We start from the raw sequence: 21,928 nt of genomic DNA on the forward strand, positions 1-21,928 counted from the left end.
TCCTCCCTTATTTTTTTTAAGGCCCTATAGATCTATGCCAATGCTGGGTAAGTCCCAAAGGGCCTTCCATATTTGGGGGGAACATGAGTCCCCTGTAGTAGATTTAGTTCCTCATTATTTCCATCTGTGGTAACCAAAATCTACAGCAGTTGAATTTTCTAATCGTTCACGTTTTGATGTTTAAGTCTTCTGAAATGCCTGATGTTCTAAAAATCCAATCTTGGAATCATAGCTAAAACGTGGGTAGGTTTGAACATCTTTACTCCTAGATGTCAGGTTTATCACCTCAAACCGAGGAAGATCTTTTTAAGAGGGGCGCTAAAATGAAGATGACAGAGAGGTGTGGGGGTCCTGAAACATTGCTCCTCTCTCTCTGCTGCTGCTTCTGTTGCTTATTTCGGCAAGTAGCCAACCGAAGGCCTTCTCCTCCTTTACCGTTTTATCAGGCTCCTCTATTTCCCTAATTTTGGTCTCATTTTCACCTTGTGGGAAATGTAGGTTAATGGGGACTGAGTTTATGTAGTCTGAGAGCGTAAGCCATTCTTTCACAGGAGCCTTGAGGGGATTTGTCTGTTATTCAGTTGTATTTATCAAGTACTTACTGTGTGCAGAGTACTGTACTAGGCGCTTGGGAGAGTACAGTACAAGAATAAACAGACACATTCCCTGCCTATTTGACAAACGGACATATCGAAGGGGTAGTCTGAGTTGTCCGCTTACTTCTTCTCTCCCCCTCTCTCCTCCAAGGTATAAAAAGCTCCAGGTAGCTCCCCGGTTGTTGGAGAGTAGACATGGTCACTTGGGATGTAAAAAAAAAAATCAGAAATAGTTCGTCAGGGGCCTAGGTGGTGCCACCACATGACCCACAGTTCCATCCATCCCATCCCCACACAAAGACTATCCTTTGTTGTGCTGTCGTGGTTGTGGCTCTCCCGGCCTGGCTTGGCTCTTTCTTCTTTGGGGGGCACTTGTTAAGTGGTTACTATGTGCCAAACACTGTGCTAAAGGCTGGAGTAGATTGAAGAAAATCAGATCAGACACAATCCGTATCCCTCACAGACTCACTTGATTGTGAGACTCCTTTGATTAGGAGAAGGGAGAAACAGGTAGCTCAATCCCCATTTTAGAGCTGAGGAAACTGAGGCATAGAGAAGCGAAGTGACTTGCCCAAGGTGTCACAGCTAATAAGTGGAGGAGCCAGAATTAGAACCCAGATGTTCTGGTTGTATCTCTTTTTTGCTGTATTGTACTTTCCAAGCGCTTAGTCCTGTGCTGTGCACACAGTAAGCACTCAATAAATATTGAATTGGGTTGGGAACTTGTACTTCCCAAACAGTACAGTGCTCTGCACACAGTAAGCGCTCAATAAATACGATTGATGATGATGATGATGATGATGATGATTGAATGAATTGAATGAGTGAACGACTCACTCCCTGTCCTGGGCTCTTGCCACTGGGCCATGCAGCTTCTCATCGTGCTTCTCTTTGCCTCTTGACCTTCTTGAAGCTTGTGTCCAAAAGGGACCCCCCTTTATTGATTGCAGCCTGGCTCCTTCCTCTGTGAGCCACAATGAAGTCTGTTTCTGAGGACTCCCCTCAGATGCTCATCAGTGATAAGGAATTCTAATTAGGCCTTTGACTTCCTCCCGGGAAACAGTGTTTTCTTTCAACAACCCATTTCCCCCTTTTGTCTGTATTAGAATTGTAAAACAATTTCCTTCATTTTCCAGGCAGGTCATATTGGTGACCTATCAGTCTTTATGATGGTCTTTAATTTTAGTTTCAATTTGCCCAAACACACTCTCTAACCTATGGGCAGCCTAGCCTCTGTTTTCTTATTTATTTCATTCATTCATTCAGTTGTATTTATTGAGTGCTTACTGTGTGCAGAGCACTGTACTAAGCGCTTGGGAAGTACAAGTTGGCAACATATAGAGAGAGTCCCTACCCAACAGCGGGCTCACAGTTATTTATTAATAATGGTATTTGCTAAGCACTTAATATTGCCAGGCACTGTTCTAAGCCTAATTTCAAGGTAATCAGATTGGACACAGTCCATGTCCCACATGGGGCTCACAGTGTTAACCCACCATTTTACAGATGAGGTAACTGAGGCCCAGAGAGGTGAAGTGACTTGCCCGAGGTCACACAGCAGGCAAGTGGCGGAGCCGGGACTAGAACCCAGGTCCTTCTGATTCTCAGGCCTGTGCTCTATCCACTTGGCCATGCTGCAGCGTTCCTCTGCCCCCTCCCCACACACTTCTGGTTTAATTTGTTCTGGTTCCTGAAGCTCAAGCCTAGAGACAGACGTAAGTACATCACAAATATTGAACCTGCTTGGCTAGCCGGCGTAGCTCCCTGCTTCCAAGTTTTCAATTTCCTAGCTCCAGATAGGGCTGAGCTTTCATCCCCCAGAGCTAACATTTGCTTGAGCCAAAGGTCTGTAAGCAGGCGAAAAGGGGCCCGTGAGAAGAAAGCTACTTGCAACTTATTCTGATTATAGCCCACTCACAGGCCCTTATTTGCCTACACCTGTTCAGATAGACTCAAATTTGGAACTAGATATCTGAGATCCTGTTCCTGTTTTGGAACAAAACACAATGTGGTAAATTTTGGTTTCACTGCGGAAGTCAGATTTGGGGCTCATTGTATGCTTCTGATTTAGTCTGTAGATGGTGAGCAACAGTCTGGGAAAACTCCCAAGTATATACACCTTGCAGATGGGGGTCTTTAATAATAATAATAATATAATAATAATAATAATAATAATTGTGGTATTTGTTAAGCGCCCAAGCGCTTAGTACTGTGTTCTGCACACAGTAAGTGCTCAATAAATACGATTGAATGAATGAATGAATACTCTGTGGCCGGCACTGTACTAAGCACTTGGGTGGATAGAAGGAAATCAGGTTGGACACAGTCCCTGTCCCATGTGGGACACTCACTCTCAATCCCCATTTTACAGATGAGGTAACCGAGGCACAGAGAAGTGACTCGCCCGAGGTCTCACCACAGAGAAGTGGTGGAGCCGGGATTAGAATTCATGACCTCCTGACTCCCAAGCCTGTGCTCTAGCCACTATTCTGTGCTACTTCTAAGTGCCAAACGGTTGGGTGGAAACTCAGTTGCATATGAATAGCTTGGAAATAAACTGGAAAACAAGCAGTCATCCTCTGTTGGCTGGAGCCAAAAGCAGTCAGCCTCTGCAAGGCAGGAAATTCCTTCTTCATACTGGCCTCCTCCTACCTCACCTCACTGCTCTCCTACTACGGCCCAATTCACTCTTCTAATGCCAACCTTTCCACTGTACCTCGCGCTCATCTATCTTGCCACCAACCTCTTGCCCACATCGCCACCAACCTCTTGCCCCTGGCCTGGAATGCCCTCCTTCTACATATCAATCAATCATATTTATTGAGCGCTTACTGTGTGCAGAGCACTGTACTAAGCCCTTGGGAAGTACAAGTTGGCAACATATAGAGACAGTCCCTACCCAACAGTGGGTCTGACTGATATAGTACAGTGCTCTGCACACAGTAAGCGCTCAATAAATACGATTGAATGAATGAATGAATAATTGCACTGCCCCGCGCCCCTCTTCAAAGCCTTATTGAAAGCTCATCTCCTGCAAGAGGCCTTCCCTGACTAAGCCCTCCTATCCACTGCTTCAGGAACAGCATGGACAAGTGGTTAGAGCACAGGCCTGAGAGTTAGAGGACCTGGGTTCTAATCCCAGCTCTGCCACTACTTGTCTGCTGTGTTACTTAACTTCTCTGTGTCTCAGTTACCACATCTATAAAATGGGGATTAAGTCTGTGAGCCCGCTTGTGGGACAGGGACTGTGTCCAACCTGATTAGCCTGTATTAGCCTGATTAGCCCAGTGCTTAGAACAGTGTTAGATGTATAGTATGTGCTTTACAAATATCATCATCATCATCACTCCCTTCTACATCACCTTGACTTGCTCCCTTTATTCACCCCGCCAGCCCCAGAGCATTTTAAGTATATATCTGTAATTTTATTTATCTATATTAATACCTGTCTCCCCCTCTAGACGGTAAGCTCGTTGTGGGCAGGGAATGTTTCTGTTATTTTGTTGCATTGTACTCTCCCAAGAGCTTAGTATAGTGCCCTGCACACAGTAAGTGCTCAAAAAATATGATTGACTGGCCTTTAATAGGCAAAGGAGGGTCTAAAATTGGCCTCTAACTTTGACTTTGCTACTCCTAATTTTGATGGAGAGTGAGAGAAGGTTTAAAGAGACATTCATTTTTTGCGCAGAAAACTTTTGACTTCCCTGACTCTCTGCTACAGTCAATCATATTTACTGAATGCTTACTGTGTGCAGAGCACTGTAGAGTACTCTTGGAGAGTAGTACAACATAGCAGAGCTGGTAGACACATTCCCTGATCACAAGCCAATAATAAGGAGTTCGTATTTGACGTGGAGGTGGATGGGCAACCACTGAAGGTTCTTGATAATAATAATAATAATAATAATGATAGCATTTATTAAGTGCTTACTACATGCAAAGCATTGTTCTTGATGAATGGGGGAACTCAGAATTTACATACCTTCTACTCCAGAATGTTAATACTCCAAAAGTTAATACTGGGGCTGGACAAATGGTCTTCCTCTAAAATATGAAAGCTAATTTACCTCAAAATTCAATTTAGGATTTGAAGGTTTTGAACACCAAATTCTTTTTAGGGTCAGCCTTTTACTCAAAATCTGTTATCTACATTTATTTTTTACTGCCAGCAATAAAGTTGCTACTTTTCTGATGAGCTAATGCTGAAAGAATTGGGAAATGTCAAATAAGCAGTGGAGTGAGGATTTGGCACTTCCTGCAAGTTTCCCCTTATTTTTATCATTATAGTCCCAAGTTTCTTCCTGGCATCTCAGATTTTGAGACTTCCTTAGCTCTTTTTCCTTTTTTTTTCCTACCTTAAAGTTGTAGGCAGAGGGGTATCTTGATTTCCTGAAATCTTTGAGGTTGTGTTAAGACCTACATTTAAATGAGCAATTCCTGCCCTCCTTTATCCTTCAGAAGGCCGTATCAATCAAAAGGAAGGATTAATTTCTGACAAGGTGCATTTTCAGCACTCCAAAAATATTTGCCTAGTTAGAATTCTAGAAAACAAGAATTAAAAATCCCATTTCTGGACCATCTGATTGGTTTCCATTCTAATTCAATCATTTCCCCATTCTGAGTTTTGGTTTCTTTTGTAGAGGAGACCCTTAAATCCACATGAAAAAAACAGGAAAAGGCAGATAAAATGCCCTATATGGCAAAAATCCTTTTTTCTGAGATTTTTAATAAACTAAGATTAGTTTATTTTAATTTGAGACCTTCCTCTATTAAGCCCTCTTTTTGCCCAATCCTTCTCTATTCAGTGTTGCCTATGCTACTGATTAAGCATATTCCATGTGGAGAAGTAAATAATTTTCACGGTAACCTACTAAAACACCCATAGCTGGATAGGGACCGTCTCTATATGTTGCCGATTTGTACTTCCCAAGCGCTCAGTACAGTGCTCTGCACATAGTAAGCGCTCAATAAATACAATTGAACGAATGAATGAATGCACTCTTAAAGCACTGGATATTCGCCACACCCTTAGCCCCACAGCAGTTACGCACGAATCTGTACTTTATATTAATGTCGGTTCCCTGCCCTCCACTTCTAGACTGAAAGGTCCATGTGGGCAGGGAACATGCCTACCAACTCTGTTGTACTCCCCCAAGCGCTTAGCACAGTGTTCTGCACACAGTAAGGGCTCAACGAATACCACTGACTGATTGATTTTGTATTAGGATGCCAGACTGCCGCATTGTACATTCTCTAAGTCATCATAAACTTGACACATTTGCAGATGGCAGCATTTAAGACAGAATCTCATAAGTGTTCTTCACTTGTCTTTAAAGGTCTTTTCCTATCTTAGTTTTCTTCCTTCGGAGGAATTATTTTGTTAAACCCATCTGTCTTAATTGGGGTGCCAAAAACACAGAAATAGAAGGCTATTTCCAAGTAGAATATCCGGACTCATTTCATCGCTCCCAAAGGGCCTGGCCTGAAATTGATCTAAATGGTTTTTAGTTTGTACTTGGCTTTAAAGAACTGGGACCTGAGTGTCAAATTCAAAGTCGAGCTCTGAAAACCCATTTCTGCCAAACGCGGCACACAGAAAGCCGAGATTTCTCGGCCTCTTTCTGAGGCAGGCAAATCGCGGTGGCCCAGTGAAGCTAGGGTGTGGGTTGCCCATTGTTTCTTGAATGATTTAGATCTTTCCTCGGTAGAAACTCCAACTCTAGGTTGGGGGAGGAAACCTGTTTTCAGAAGGGTGAAAGTGGGACGAGGGGGGAGGTGGGAGGACCAGAGAGGGAGATGGAGCAGGGTGTTCGCTCGCCGTCTTCCAGCAGAACTGGAAGGGAACATTAGTTCGGGCTCCCCCTCCCACCGAGCTTTTAGTCTACCAGAAAGACTTACAATCTATTTAATCAAACAGACCCTAGGGAATTCTCTTGTATGCCAGCCAGGAACCATCAAGAAGTGATGAGCATAGAGACATGCTTGATTATTGGAAACAATACATCATTTTACTTACACTGAACTGCGTGGTTCAATGTGGGGCTTCCCGCCTTCCCCTCAAGGAGACACCAGGAGGTGCTGAGAGGAAAAAATTGAAAATGACATGCATAGGTTATGGAAAAAGGGAACAAGGCCACCTCTGTTACACTGTATTCCGTCCTCTGAGGAGCTTTCCCAGCTTTTTAACCGAGGGATCGCTTATCGATTTGCAGCAAGCCAATGTCCAAATACAATGTCTTGTTTATCTTCTCAGGCTAGACTGGACTAAGATCATTTTTTCCACACTTATAGCATCAGTTTCTTTACCTTTTCCACTCATTAATCACTCAGACAGGCCAATTAAAATCAGAATTATATATGTTGTCACTCCATCGCTGTGCAGTTTATTATCTCTGACAACACAGTTTCTGCCGTTTATTAAACACCCATCACCCTCAGTGGTGTTTATAGATCCAAAATGTAAACATTTTCTCCCCAAAGTGTGTGGAGGTAGATTTCCATTTTTCTTGTCAGAACCTGCAAATTAAAGCATAATTCAATAAAATATGAAAGACCAATCCTTGAAATCTGTTCTGACTTCAAAAACACATATAAGGAACTTGTTATTGCAATGTTTTACCATATGAAATGGAATATTTGCTTTTGTCCGGAGTCAGCAGTGGAGAAGTTCTTTTATTGTCTTCTGTTCTGAATGGAAGAAACTGGTGATGCTTTTGGATATCGGTTTGGTTTTTCTAAATTAATCCAATTTTTTAAAAACCTATTCCAATTTTAGGGTTGTGGTTTGGAAATTCTAGTTAAGTACATCTGGCATTGTTTGCCAAGAGATAAAATATCTAGGTAGACGACATCCTTGAATTTGTGAGTCTGTATTATTTGGGAATTGTGATTTTTTTTAAGAAACTTTCATTCATTCAGTCGTATTTATTGAGAGCTTACTGTGTGCAGGACTGTGAGCCCATTGTTGGGTAAGGGACCCTCTGTATATGTTGTCGACTTGTACTTCCCAAGCACTTAGTACAGTGCTCTGCACACAGTAAGCGCTCAATAAATACGATTGATGATGATGAATGAATGCAGCGCACTGTACTAAGTGCTGTCAGCCCTCACCTACCTATTAATAATAATAATAATGATGGCATTTGTTAAGCACTTACTATGTGCCAAGCACTGTTCTAAACGCTGGGTGGATGCAAGGTAATCAGGTTGTCCCATGTGGGGCTCACAGTCTTAATCCCCATTTTACAGATGAGGTAACTGAGGCACAGAGAAGTGAAGTGACTTGCCCAAAGTCACACAGCTGATAAGTGGCAGAGCTGGGATTAGAACCCCTGACCTGAGCCCCCTCCTTCCTCTCCCCCTCATCCCACTCTCTATCCCCCCATCTTACCTCCTTCCCTTCCCCACAGCACCTGTATATATGTATATATGTTTGTACATATTTATTACTCTATTTATTTATTTATTCATTTTACTGGTACATATCTATCCTATTTATTTTATTTTGTTAATATGTTTGGTTTTGTTCTCTGTCTCCCCCATCTAGACTGTGAGCCCACTGTTGGGTAGGGACTGTCTCTATATGTTGCCAACTTGTACTTCCCAAGAGCTTAGTACAGTGCTCTGCACACAGTAAGCGCTCAATAAATACGATTGATTGATTGATTGACTCCCAAGCCCGTGCTCTTTCCTTTGAGCCACACTGCTTCTCTAACTTTGCTGCTGCTGTTCTACTACAGTCCAAACTGCACACTCTGCTCCTCTAATGGCAACCTGCTCTCCTACTCTCTGTACTTTGATCCCATCAATCTCACCGCCGGCCCCTTTCCCATATTCTCCCTCGAAACTGGAACACCCTCCCCCTCCATATCTTCCCCCTTTCAAAACCCTCCTAAAATCACATCTCCTCCAAGAGGCTTTCCCTGATTAAAGCCTCATTTCCCCGTCCGTCCTCCCTCTGCATTGACTATGCACTTGACTGTGGATCCCTTAAACACTGTGATACTCACCCCAGCCCCACAACACATATATTCTACTATTTCCCTTATCTGTCATTTATTTTAATGTGTGTCTCCCGCTATAGACTCTAAGCACATATATTCTACTATTTCCCTTATCTGTCATTTATTTTAATGTGTGTCTCCCGCTTTAGACTCTAAGCTCCTTGTGGGCAGGGATCGCTTAGGACACAGAAAGGACTCGATTGGTTGACTGAGTGCTTTGTATGCGGTTACAAATTCAAATGACAGGAATTCTTGCCAAGGTATACAAGAATGGGATGGAGCTTAAAGTGAGTGGGGCCAGAGGGGGTAAAGAATGAACCAAGAAGAGGGAAGAAGGAAAAAGAGAGGGGCAACTCACCAGCTCCCACTTAAGCAGCTACCGTGGTCTGGTCCGGGGCATCCTGGTGAATCCAGAGCTGCTGCCACATTCATTCAATTATATTTATTGAGCACTTACTGTGCGCAGAGCACTGTACTAAACCCTTAACACATCACTCGGTTGACCACACCCTGAGATCTGGGTCTAGATCTGGGACCCGGGGCTCTGACTGCAATCCCAGGCCTTTGATTGGGGCCAAATGATTGGCAGGATTTTTCCGTCAAATATAATCCTGCCTCTTTCCAGAGGCCATCTCGAGATGACAATCTGTTAAAAGGCCACAAAACATATATCCAAGCTGCTTGATTCCAAGTCCGCATAAAGTAGTTTGAATTTTATCCCGTTGTCATCCTTTAGTGTGTTCCTTCTAATAATAATAATGATGACATTTATTAACCGCTTACTATGTGCAAAGCACTGTTCTGAGCGCTGGGGAGGTTACGAGGTGATCAGGTTGTCCCACGGGGGGCTCACAGTCTTAATCCCCATTTTACAGATGAGGGAACTGAGGCCCAGAGAAGTGAAGTGACTTGCCCAAGGTCATGCAGCAGACAAGTGGCGGAGCCAGGATTTGAACCCATGATCCCTGACTCCGAAGGCCATGCTCTTTCCACTAATCAATCAATCAATCGTATTTATTGAGCACTTACTGTGTGCAGAGCACTGTACTAAGTGCTTGGGAAGTACAAGATGGCAACATATAGAGACAGTCCCTACCCAACAGTGGGCTCACAGTCTAAAAGCAAGAGACAGAGAACAGAACCAAACATGCTAACAAAATAAAATAAATAGAATAGATATGTACAAGTAAAATAAATAAATAAATAGAGTAAGAAATATGTACAGACATATATACATATATATAGGTGCTGTGGGGAAAGGAAGGAGGTAAGATGGGGGGATGGAGAGGGGGACGACGGGGAGAGGAAGCCACGCTGCTTCTTCTAATGAAACTAGTGTGGCACATTATCACTGGTGTGGCCCATTAATCATCAAAACATTTTTCTCTTGTACTTACTCTCCAGGATATGGCTTAGTGGTGGTTCTGGAGAATTTGGTAGGGTGTACTACACTGTAGGCCCTTCCTGTATGTAGTTCCTTGATTTGGGGGACCATTTCATTCATTCATTCATTCATTCAATCGTATTTATTAATAGTAATAATAATGATAGCATTTATTAAGTGCTTCCTATGTGCAAAGCACTGTTCTAAGCGCTGGGGAGTTTACAAGGTGATCAGATTGTCCCGGGGGGGCTTAGTCCCCATTTTACAGATGAGGTAACTGAGGCACAGAGAAGTTAAGTGACTTGCCCAAAGTAACACAGCTGACAATTGGCAGAGCCGGGATTTGAACCCCTGACCTCTGACTCCAAAGCCCGTGCTCTTTCCACTGAGCCATGCTGCTTCTGCTTACTGTGTGCAGAGCACTGTACTAAGCTCTTGGAATGTACAGTTGAGCAATAAATAGAGACAATCCCTGCCCACGGTGGGCTCACAGTCTAGAAGGGTGGAAACAGGCATCAATAGTATCAATATGAATAAATAGAATTATAGCTATATGCACATCATTAATATTAATAAATAGAATTATAAATATGTACATATATACACTAGTGCTGTTGTTGAGGGGTGGGGGAGGGCAAAGGGAGTGAGTCGGGCTGATAATAATAATGATGGTATTTGTTAAGTGCTTGCTTTATGCAAAGTACTGTTCTAAGTGCTGGGGGGATACAAGGTGATCAGGTTGTCCCACGTGAGGCTCACAGTCTTAATACCCATTTTACAGATAAGATAACTGAGGCACAGAGAAGTTACGTGGCTTGCCCAGGGTCACACAGCTGACAAGCGGCAGAGCTGGGATTCGAACCTATGACCTCTGACTCCCAAGCCCGTGCCCTGAGGTGGAGCAGAGGAAAAGAGGGGCTTATTCTGGGAAGGGCTCTGGCATTCTATAACTCCTCCCTGGGTCCAGATGACAAGAAAATGGATGTAAAGAAGTTAACCAAATTTGATCCAGTTAATAAAATCAGATTTTCATTAAAAACATCAGTTTCAGGTTGCTTTGAAAAGTGTGAATTGTCTCAGTGTGTCTATTTAAATGATACTTTTAACACCAGTTTTGAACTTCTTTTAGTTCACTTGATCCCGGTCACCCCTGTCAAAAATGGGATGAACGCCAAGAGCCGAAAGAGAATAATGCCCGATCCATTTACTGAGCCTCCCGTAGTGGATCCTATTTATGAAGCTCGAATTTACTGCAATATCCCAAGCATAATGGAGCGCAGTGCTGAAGGTAGGTTTTGCATAACAACGCCTAATGTTTTGGGTTCTTAAGGAATTTTTCTGAATGTTACAGAATTCCATACCAGAGGTATAAATTAAAATTTGTTGGCCCAAATGTTCTAAAAACTGTTGACATTGTTTAGCTCCTTATCTTCTGTCTTTTGTCATTTTAATAAAAGTACTTTATTCACGTATTTTGAGCTTTAATTTTTGAGGATGTACTCTAAACTAAAGGAACCAAAATAATAAAAGGGAATTGAAACCTGCAAAGAGTGTAAAGTGACAGTTTTTGCAGATGTGAAATGTTGACTCCCTCTGTCAATTTTCACTGTGATAATCATCACCACCATCATCACTGGGTGGTATTTTGTAGCACTTACTACGTGTTAAGCTCTGGGTTAGAAACAATATAGACAGATCAAGCACAACCCCTCTGCCACATGGCTCACTGTCAGTTGAGGAAACAGAGGCACAGAGAAGTCAAATGACTTCTCCAAGGTCACCCAGCAGGCAAGTGGAAGAGCTTTGGTTAGAATTAGGTCTCCTGACTCTCCAGCCTGTGCTATTTCTATTAGTCCATGCTGCTTCTCAGTGTAATTCATGTATCGTCATGAAATGTCTTAAGGTCCATGGCAAACAACAAAGAGTAATGCAAAAGTAGGAAATGAAGCTTTTGCAACCTAACTGCAAACGAAACCATAATTTTTTTTTCATTTCCATTCTTTTTTTTCCAAACCTAAAATTGAATTAATATTGTATTAACATTTTAGACCCTTGCTGGTATGAAATAGAGAAAACTGTTTCAAACTCTGCCTTGGTTAGGGAACTTTTCAGAAAAAAAAAAGAAACAAAAAGTGAACTCCTGTGAGGATTTGAAATCCATCCTTGGCTTGTAGTAATTGTTTGGAACTCAGAATTGAATAACGCTTGAATAATTGAACTGCAGATAGCTGCAGGAGTAATAGCTGCTCTAATAGCCATGCTCTTTTTTGAAAATGATTAAATTGCCTATTTTTTTTTACTCTAGGTCATGCCCCTCATTATTTTAAGCTGGTATCTGTTCATGTGTTGATTCGCCACGGTGATAGGTATCCTCTTTATGCCATTCCTAAAACCAAGAGACCCGATATTGACTGTACCCTAATGGCCAGCAGGTAAGTTGCAAGCTTACAGTGCTTTGCACATAGCAAGCGCTTAATAAATGCCACTATTATTATTATTATTTTTTATCCCGTATGATAACTCTTTGTTCTCTACCAAGTTAGAAGCAGCTAGGGATCCAGACATCTCTTCATTTTCTTTTCCTTCAAAATTCACTTTTATGAATAGAGGTAGGCCATTTTTGATTGGTGACTTAAAAAATGGCAGCTTACGGTGTTTTCAGTGTTATTATTACTATAAGTGGTACCCAGAAGTCATTTATGGTTGCTCCATGGCTTTCCCCCTTCTCCGTTTCCCCTGTTTTGTTCCATTCCTTGTCCATTGCAGACATGCTCCTTGCCCTGAATGCCCTCTTTTTGTCTTTCTTTATCCATGTCCCGTTCTTTTCTTTTCTCTTCATCCTCTCTTCTTTCCCCCCTTCCCTCTTTTGACCTCTTCTGTTCTGAGTCCATTTCCTCCTCAGTCTTCTCCTCTCTCCTTGTCCCTCTAGTTGTTTCTTCTTGTCAGTCTTCCTCCCCCCGCCCATCCCATTTTATTTTGGTTCATGCTTTCCACTTCTCATCCTCTTTTTGTCTGTCTCTATCTTTTCCTCCTTTTTTATCTTTTCTTCTATCTCCCCAAATGCCTCTTTCCCCACCCGTGCCATTCTTGTTTCCCTCATAATCGGCTGCCACCTCCATCTCTGTCCCCCTGTCCCAGTACAATCTGTTTTTGCTAATGGCCCTACTTGAACCTGTGCAGGACAATCACTTTTGGGCTCTGGGAGGCCTCCAAAACCTGGAACTGTGCCAAGAAGCCTGTGTCCGTGCTTAACCCTCTTTGTCTTTAATAACAATAATAATTATGGTACCTAAGTGCTTTTTATATGCCAGGCACTGTTCTAAGCACTTGTGAGCCCACTGTGGGCAGGGATGGTCTTTCTTTATTGCTGTATTGTGCTTTCCAAGAGCTTAGTAAGTGCTCTGCATACAGTAAGAGCTCAAGAAATACCTCCCCCTCCCCATCCCTCCCACCTTACCTCCTTCCCCTCCCCACAGCACCTGTATATATGTATATATGTTTGTATATATTTATTAATGGGGATTGAGACTGTGAGCCCCACGTGGGACAACCTGGTCACCTTGTGACCTCCCTAGCGCTTAGAACAGTGCTTTGCACATAGTAAGCGCTTAATAAATGCCATCATTATTATTATTATTATTTAGCAAGCCTGGTTCAGGGCCCCAGACCTCTCTGGATTCTTGGTTTCTGGAGCCCAATGGTGCTCCTCTGTGTCTCGGCCCAGTGCCACTCCTCTTGACCCTCTCTGTTCAACTCCTTCATCTTTTTCCAGCTAAGTACAGTGCTGGGCACCCAGGAAGCGCTCAAAAAATTGGATTGATTGACATATGCAGGAGGGAATCTTTGGGCACTTTTCTAGATCGGAGAAGAAAGGCTTTTGTTAAGGAAGTGTCTGTCTCCCCTGCTAGATGGTAACCTCGAAGGCAGGAGTCATGTCTCCTGACACCATTGTACTCTCCCATTTGCCTAGTACAGTGCTCTGCATGGAATAAACACTCAATGTGTACTACTGACTAATTGAAGGGTGGAAATGGTGAAATCTTTAAATTGGGCATTTAGTGAAGGTTACCAGAAAGTAAACTGGGAAGAGTGCAAAATGCAGCAGTCCTCCTAGAAGTTCCTGTCAAAGTGATGTTCATTTATTGAGGTTAAAGGAAATGAGCAGGGCCCCAAATAATAATAATAGCATTTAAGCGCTTACTATGTGCCAAGCACTGTTCTAAAAGCTGATGTGTTGCAAAGGGAGGGAACCCCATGGTGCAAGGGAAAAGGAGACCCTGAATATAAAAAGGGAAATATATCATCATGAGGATTTGAGCTCTGCAAGACATAGCCCCTGGGGTGTGACTCAGCTGGACTTGCATGTGAGAACAGGTCAAACCATATCTTTAGAGCTACTTGCCCTGCAAGGCAACTCCCACTCCCTCCATCCAGCCCCAAACCCCGGCATCCAAATCGGAGCTCAACCCAACCACGTGGGTTCCAGGTCTCCCGGCTGGACTGCCATACTGCCATACTGGACTGCGTCGTGGAGCCTTTTACTTGGCCTGCCACCTTAGGTACAGGGATGCCACTGATAAATGATGGGAGAAATCCTGGAGTGTAGGCTACAGGTCCCGTAGACTGTAAGCTCCCTGTTGTCAGGGAATGTGTCTCCCAACTCTGTCAAAATGTACTCTCCCAAGCACCTAGTACAGCACACAATAAATATCGATGATTGATTAGTACTTACTGAACACCTACTTTGGGCAAAGCATTGTATCGAGCTCTTGAGAATGTACAGTAGAATTAGTAGCCGGAGAGCCAGCCAATGAAATACTTTATAGAGAGGAGGAAGGTGACTTGGAGAGCTATCTATGAGCTAGTGCTTAAATAGGAGAGTATGAAAGTTGATAAATAGAAAAGGGCTATGGCTAGTTGTCAGCCAGTACGTCAGTTGTACTTATTGAGCACTTACTTTGTGCAGAACACTATACAAAGCACTTGGGAGAGTACAATATAAGAGACACATTCCCTGCCCACAGTGAGTTTACAGTCTAGAGGGGGTGACAGACAATAATATAAATGAATACATAAATTACAGATATGTCCATAAGTGCTGTGGGGCTGGGAGAGAGAACAAATAGAAGGAGCAAGTTAGGGCGATGCAGAAGGGATTGGGAGAAGAAAAAAGAAAGGCTTAGCCAGGGAAGGTCCCTTGGAGGAGATATGCCATCAATAAGAAGTGGGAAGAGATAATTGTCTGTCACATATTAGGAGGGAGGGCATTCCAAGCCAGAGGCAGGATGTGATGTGAAGTTGGTGGAGAGATAGATGAGATCAAGGTTCCGTGAGTAGGTTGGCAGCAGAGGAGCAAAGTGCTTGGACTGGGTTGTAGTAATAATAATAGTAATAATAATGATATATTTCTTAAGCGCTTACTATGTGCCAAGCATTGTTCTAAGTGCTAGGGTAGATACAAGGTAAGCAGAATGTCCCACGTGGGGCTCACATTCTAAGTCCCCATTTTACAGATGAGGTAACTGAGGCACAGAGAAGTGGCTTACCCAAGGTCACAGAGCAGACAAGTAGTGGAGGCAGGATTAGAACCCACGTTCTCTGACTCCCAAGCCCATGGTCTTTCCAGTAAGCTACGCTACTTCTCTAAGTAGGAGAGCAGCAAGGTGAGGTAGGAGGGGGCATGGTTATTGAGGTATGTAAAGCCAAAGATGAGGAGTTTCTGTTGTTGTGGAGGTGGAGGGCAACCACTGGACATTCTTGAGGATAGGGGAAGCATGGCCTGAATGTTCTTGTAGAAAAATGATCCAGGCAGCAGAGTGAAGTCTGGACTGAAGTGGGAAGAGACAGGAGGCAAGGAGGTCACCAAGGAGGCTAATAACAGTGATCAAGGCAGGATAAGGGTGAGTGATTGGATCAACATGGTAGCAGTTTGGTTTTAATTAGAAATGTGTGTTGCAGGTACACTAATGCTCAAATAATAGTTAGGGATAGTATACCCTGAGAGAGAAGAGAAATTAATGGGGGAAGGTTTCTTGGAGGAGATGTGATTTCAGAAGTGTTTTGAAAATGGGGAGAACTGAGATCCAAGCCGATTTAAAGAGGGGTGTTTTTCCCAGGCAGGGCGAAGGGTGGGAGCAAGAGAAGCAGCGTGGCCTAGTGGATAGATCACGGGGCTGGGAGTCAGAGGACCTGGGTACTAATCAATGAATCAATCAATCAATCGTATTTATTGAGCGCTTACTGTGTGCAGAGCACTGTACGAAGTGCTTGGGAAGTACAAGTTGGCAACATATAGAGACATTCCCTACCCAGCAGTGGGCTCACAGTATAAAAGGGGGAAACAGAGAACAAAACCAAACATACTAACAAAATAAAATAAGTAGAATAGATATGTACAAGTAAAATAAATAGAGTAATAAATATGTACAAACATATATACATATATACAGGTGCTGTGGGGAAGGGAAATCCCACTCTATCCCACTCTAATCCCACTCTAATCCCAGCTCTGCCATTTGTCTGCAGCGTGACCTTGGACAAGTAACTTATCTTCTCTGTGCCTCAGTTGCCTCATCTGTAAAATGGGGATTTAGACTGTGAATCCCATGTGGGATATGGACTGCGTCCAACCCGATTAGCTTGTATCTACCTTTGCACTTAGTACAGTGAACGGCCTGGCACGTAGTAAGCGCTTAACCAATACCATTAAAAAAAAAGAGGTCAGAATTATGACAGATGAGACCGAGGTGCAGTTGCTAAGCTAGCTTCAGAGGAACAAAGAAGATGCGGCAGGGATAGACTGGGAGAAATTTTTTGAGAGAAGACCTTTTCCACTGTGGATGCCTGTAAGCCTAACGGGTTTTTTTTTTCCTTTATCTTGGTAACCCTCTGCTCCAATTGAGGGACACTAGGAGGTGAGTGTCCCCACGTGTCTGCTAACTCTTATATTCTACACTCCCAAGCGCTTCGTTCACTCATTCAGTTGTATTTATTGAGTGCTTACTGTGTGCAGAGCACTGTACTAAGTGCTTGGGAAGTACAAGTTGGCAACATATAGAGATGGTCCCTACCCAGCAGTGGGTTCACAGTCTAGAAGGCGCTTCTGCACTTAATAAGCATTCAGTAAATGCCATTGATTGATCGATCCCAGAACATTTGCTGTGCAGATGATTTACTGGCCCCATGTCATCTCCACTCCCCTCCACAGCTCCTCTTTGTAAAAATAAAAAAAAAAAAGCAACAACCCAAAAAACAAACTTAGTCTCCCACTGTGCAGCCACTTCACCATTGTATGGGGCTGTCAGCCAGATGATTATTTACTTCCTAAAGCAGATTAGTGCAGGAGATGGTAGCTGCAAGCAGAAGCAACTTGTGCTGTTGGAAACCAGAAATGTGGATTTATTGAGCACTTCCTATGTGCAGCGCACTGCACTGAGAGTACAGTACCATAGATTAGGTTGACATAGTCGTTGCCCTTAAAGATGCTACAATCCAGAGGGGATGACAGATATTAAAATAAATTGCAGATAGGGGAAGCAGCGAAGTAAAAGGATATAAGCTTAAGTGCTGTGGGGACGGGGGTGGGGGGAGTATTGAAGTGCTTCAGGTGTACATATTCAAAGGAAGGCACAGGCTACACACATGAAGGGAGGCTAAGAGGGTGGGGTGATGAGAGGTTAGTCAGGAAAGGGAGGAGGTGTGATTTTAGTAGAGCTTTGAAGATGGGGGAGCGTGGTGGCCTGGCGGATATGAAGGGTGAGGGAGTTTCAGGGTCCAAAGAGTGATGTGGGCAAGAGAGGTGAGATTGAAGTTTAGTAAGTATGTTGGCATTGAGAGGAGCGAAGTGTACGGGCTAGGATAGAGTAGGAGATCAGTGAGGTTAGGAAAGGCAGGGCGGGGGTGAGCTGAGTGGGGTCTTAAAGTTGATAAAGGAAATTGTGTTCAATGCAAAGATGGTTGGACAGCCTTCGGAGGCTTTGGGGGAGAGAGGAGATGAGGACTGGATTTATAATAAAAATAAATAAATTTATTTATTAAATTAATAAAATTAATAAAAAAAAATAAAAATAAAAATAAATATTTATTTATTTTACTATTTATTTATTTTACTTGTACATTTCTATCCTACTTATTTTATTTTGTTGGTATGTTTGGTTCTGTTCTCTGTCTCCCCCTTTTAGACTGTGAGCCCACTGTTGGGTAGGGACTGTCTCTATGTGATGCCAATTTGTACTTCCCAAGCGCTTAGTACAGTGCTCTGCACATAGTAAGCGCTCAATAAATACGATTGATTGATTGATTGATTGATTGACTGAGAGGATTTTTAGAACAGTGATCCAGGCAGCAGAGTGAAGTATGGACTAGAATGGGGAGCGACAAGCAAGGAGATCAGCAAGGAGATTACTGTAGTGGTCGAGGAGGGCCCAGCATGGAGACCAGTTGGGATGGAGAGGTCAGGATGGATTCTAGAGATGTTTCGAGGGTAAATCTAACAGGATTTTTTGACAGACTATGTGAGAATGAGAGTGATGAATCTAGGATAATGCCAAGTTTCAGGGCTAGTGAGATAGGGAGAGTGGAGGGAGAGTGGTGGTGTTGCCTACAGTGATGGAAAAGTTGAGGGGAGGAGAAGGATTTGGATGGGAAGATGAGGAGTTTTGTTTTGAGCAAGTTTTTTGGTGCTACATTTGCTTTTCCTGGGGATCTCTGGGTGGAGGTATTCTGGTTGTTTGTGAGATTTTTTTTTTTCCAAAGGGAACTTTTCATATTTTTCAAGGAGAAGCGATCAGGGAGGAGAGGTCTTTGACATCAGTTTTCCAGGGAGGATGTTTCAGTGTAACAACACTGGTTCTTCCTAGCAGAGTGGAGGGGAAAGTCAGCCTACTGGTGGAAAAAACTGTGGTTGCTACAACAACCAGCAAGGCTGAAACCTCCAGAAGAAATCATCATCATCAATCGTATTTATTGAGCGCTTACTATGTGCAGAGCACTGTACTAAGCGCTTGGGAAGTACAAATTGGCAACATATAGAGACAGTCCCTACCCAACAGTGGGCTCACAGTCTAAAAGACATGTTTGCCTGTGCCTGGCAAATGGACAAAAATCAGCTGAGGTTAAGATTAGCGCTCTCACATTTTGCAAGAATTGCATTTGGTTAGCAGCACATCTCTGCTTTTCATTAAGCAAAGAGATGGAGTTTGGTGAGTTTGCTAGAGAGCTCTTGGTGAAAAACGCTGCTGCTTTGAGTACTCAGTCAGTGGTTATTTATTCAGTGCTTACTATGTACAGAGCTCTGCACCCGCCACTTGGGAGAGTAGAGGTGGTAGATATGATCCCTGCCCTCTAGGAGTTTACAATCTAGTGGAGGAATCAGACATTAAAATAAATTACAGAGAGTTGATTCCTCATCAGTACCAATAAACTTCGAGCATTGAGGGAGGGCAAACACTGTCTTTTAATTCTATTTTATGTTCCCAAGTTCTTAGTGTTCTGAACCCGGTAAGTGCTATTGATGGTGGTGATCGATAACTGCAAACTAAAATATTAGTTAAGCCCTTGCTATATGACAAAACACTGTGGTAAAAGCACTGGGGCAGGCGCAAAATAATCAAATTAGGCAGAATCCCTACCCCTCACAGGATTGGTTTATAAGCACAGTGAAAGAAGTAAGGAGGGCAAGTATCTTAAAACCCATTCTACAGATGAGGAACCCTCGACCCGGAGTGGTTAAGTGGCATGCCCAAGTGAGACAGCAAGTAGTGGCATTGAGGTACAGCCGCAACTGCCACCCAGGTGTGCTGGTACCCAGAACTAGGGTCTTTGCTCTAGTCCATGCTGCTCCCTTCTAGGTTTAGGGTGGTGGTGGTGGAGGGGAGGAAGACACAATGCTTAGTAAAACCAAGGCTCTTGGTGCTCAGTAAATAGTCAACTCTGGGGTTTGTGGTACGTCTGAAGCAACAGCCCTTTTTTGGAAGATTGTCTTCAAACATTTGTTCTCCAGTGTCTCTCCTCTGCCATAGAATCAAAAAGTCACTCTAATAACAGGGGAATTTCCAAAAAAGAGAGTTTTCCTGATTCCAGAAAGGTCTGAAGATCCGTGTCCAACACTGAGCCTGAGAGATCAGACTCCTCATCGTCACTGAAGAGTTCAAAGCAATGTGGTTACCATCAACCCTGATACAAGGGGACTCTTAAGACATGAAAGATGCTTACATACATGTTGCTGCTTGGCCTAGCCATAGGAAGAACTCAAAATGTGAGATAGACAATCATGATTTTCAATTTGGGGTGCCACTCTTAAGTTTGTTACTAAATCCTTCAAGTCTGCCAGTCAGGTGAAACCTCTTTTTCTCCAGGCAGATTTATTTGACATCGGAGAAGAAGTCCAATGGGAGTAATCTTTATTTAGCAGATGATTGAGAGCTAGTAAGGCTGACCTTGTTGGTGAGAAAGACATCAGGTGCCTAGAATGGGTGCTAAAATCATAATTTACATGGCAATGACTGTACCGCTGAGGAATGGTCATGAAACTGAAATATGGAAGGTGTTTTCTCTTATGTCCATCTCAGTCGGAGAGGTGAGTTCCCCGCACTGATAAAGATCTCCCCAAGGCTTCTTAAAAAGTAATAAAAACAACTTGGGGCTGTATATTGCATCTGTTTTTTGAATCAGGAATTTCAGACCTTCTAGGAGGTGATTTAGGGAAGTAGAAAGGAGAACCACCCTAACAGTATGATTCTTTGGAAGTATGAAGAGCAGAGAAACTGCAGGCCTCTGACATTCCTTTTCAGCAGATGCTCTAATCAGCTGTTGAGCAATTGGTCGGGTCACAAGTTTAGCATTCATTCATTCAATCATATTTATTGAGCACTTACGGTGTGCAGAGCACTGTACTAAGCGTTTGGGAAGTACAAGCTGGCAACATATAGAGACGGTCCCTACCCAACAGTGGGCTCACAGTCTAGAAGGGGGAGACAGAGAACAAAACAAAACATATTAACAAAATAAAATAAATACAGTAGATAAGTACAGGTAAAATAAATAAATAGAGTAATAAATACATACAAACCTATATACATATACACAGGTGCTGTGGGGAGGGGAAGGAGGTAAGGCGGGGGGGATGGGGAGGGGGAGAGGGGGCTCAGTATGGGAAGGCCTCCTGGAGGAGGTGAGCTCTCAGTAGGGCCTTGAAGCTTCATCGTGCCTTCCAGAAAGCACAGCCCCAGAACTTTCAGGGCTTTTGAAAGCAGGCAAAACAGTTCCTAAGTTAGTGAAGCGCTTAGTACAGTGCTCTGCACACAGTAAGCATTCAATAAATACGATTGAATGAATGAATGTTTATAACCTACTGAAACAGTGAAAAAGAAAGCAGTGGGGTAGAAAAGCAACTCAGGTTTATTTTGATGCCGGCCAGAATGGCCTAGCACCGTGTCCGTGCAACTGTTGTCATGATTCATAAGAATGTGCCATACTTCTAATTTGGCACAAGGTATTTAGCACTTCTCTTTAAGTCTAGGATTGGGGTACCCTCCCCCGCTCTCCTCTAGGCCGTTGCCCCTGGTGGGTGGGAGAAACCTTTCCCCCACCCCAACTTAGCTGGGCCCTGAAATTATCACCCTGCCAGGGGAGGGAAATCCCAGCCTCACCCACTTTTGGTTTTGGGCAGAAGAGCTGTCCCTGCCTTATCACATCCTATGGGGTGGGGGGAATAGGGACCCGTATTATGCTCCCTTATCTCTCACTTGCCCTTCCTCTTTTCCTCCTTCCCTCCCTCACTGCCTTGTCTTTTTAGCCTCTTATCATTGAAAAGAATCAATCAATCAATCGTATCTATTGAACGCTTACTGTGTGCAGAGCACTGTACGAAGCGCTTGGGAAGTACAAGTTGGCAACATATAGAGACAGTCCCTACCCAACAGTGGGCTCACAGTCTTAAAGGGGGA

General features: G+C 43.3%; 1 protein-coding gene across 6 annotated transcripts in view; it reads left to right on the top strand.

Moving 5' to 3' along the window:
• The window catches only part of PXYLP1 (2-phosphoxylose phosphatase 1), a 103,032-nt gene that overhangs the window by 62,937 nt on the left and 18,167 nt on the right, over positions 1–21,928 (top strand). For all 6 annotated transcript variants that reach the window (XM_038749711.1, XM_038749689.1, XM_038749673.1 and 3 more), the window contains 2 exons: positions 11,113–11,271; positions 12,289–12,415. In XM_038749711.1, coding sequence (XP_038605639.1) covers positions 11,113–11,271; positions 12,289–12,415 — 286 coding nt within the window. The remainder of the gene's footprint in view (positions 1–11,112; positions 11,272–12,288; positions 12,416–21,928) is intronic.

Source organism: Tachyglossus aculeatus, chromosome 1 (genome assembly GCF_015852505.1).
Source record: "Tachyglossus aculeatus isolate mTacAcu1 chromosome 1, mTacAcu1.pri, whole genome shotgun sequence".
In the NCBI taxonomy this organism is placed as follows: Eukaryota; Metazoa; Chordata; class Mammalia; order Monotremata; family Tachyglossidae; genus Tachyglossus; species Tachyglossus aculeatus.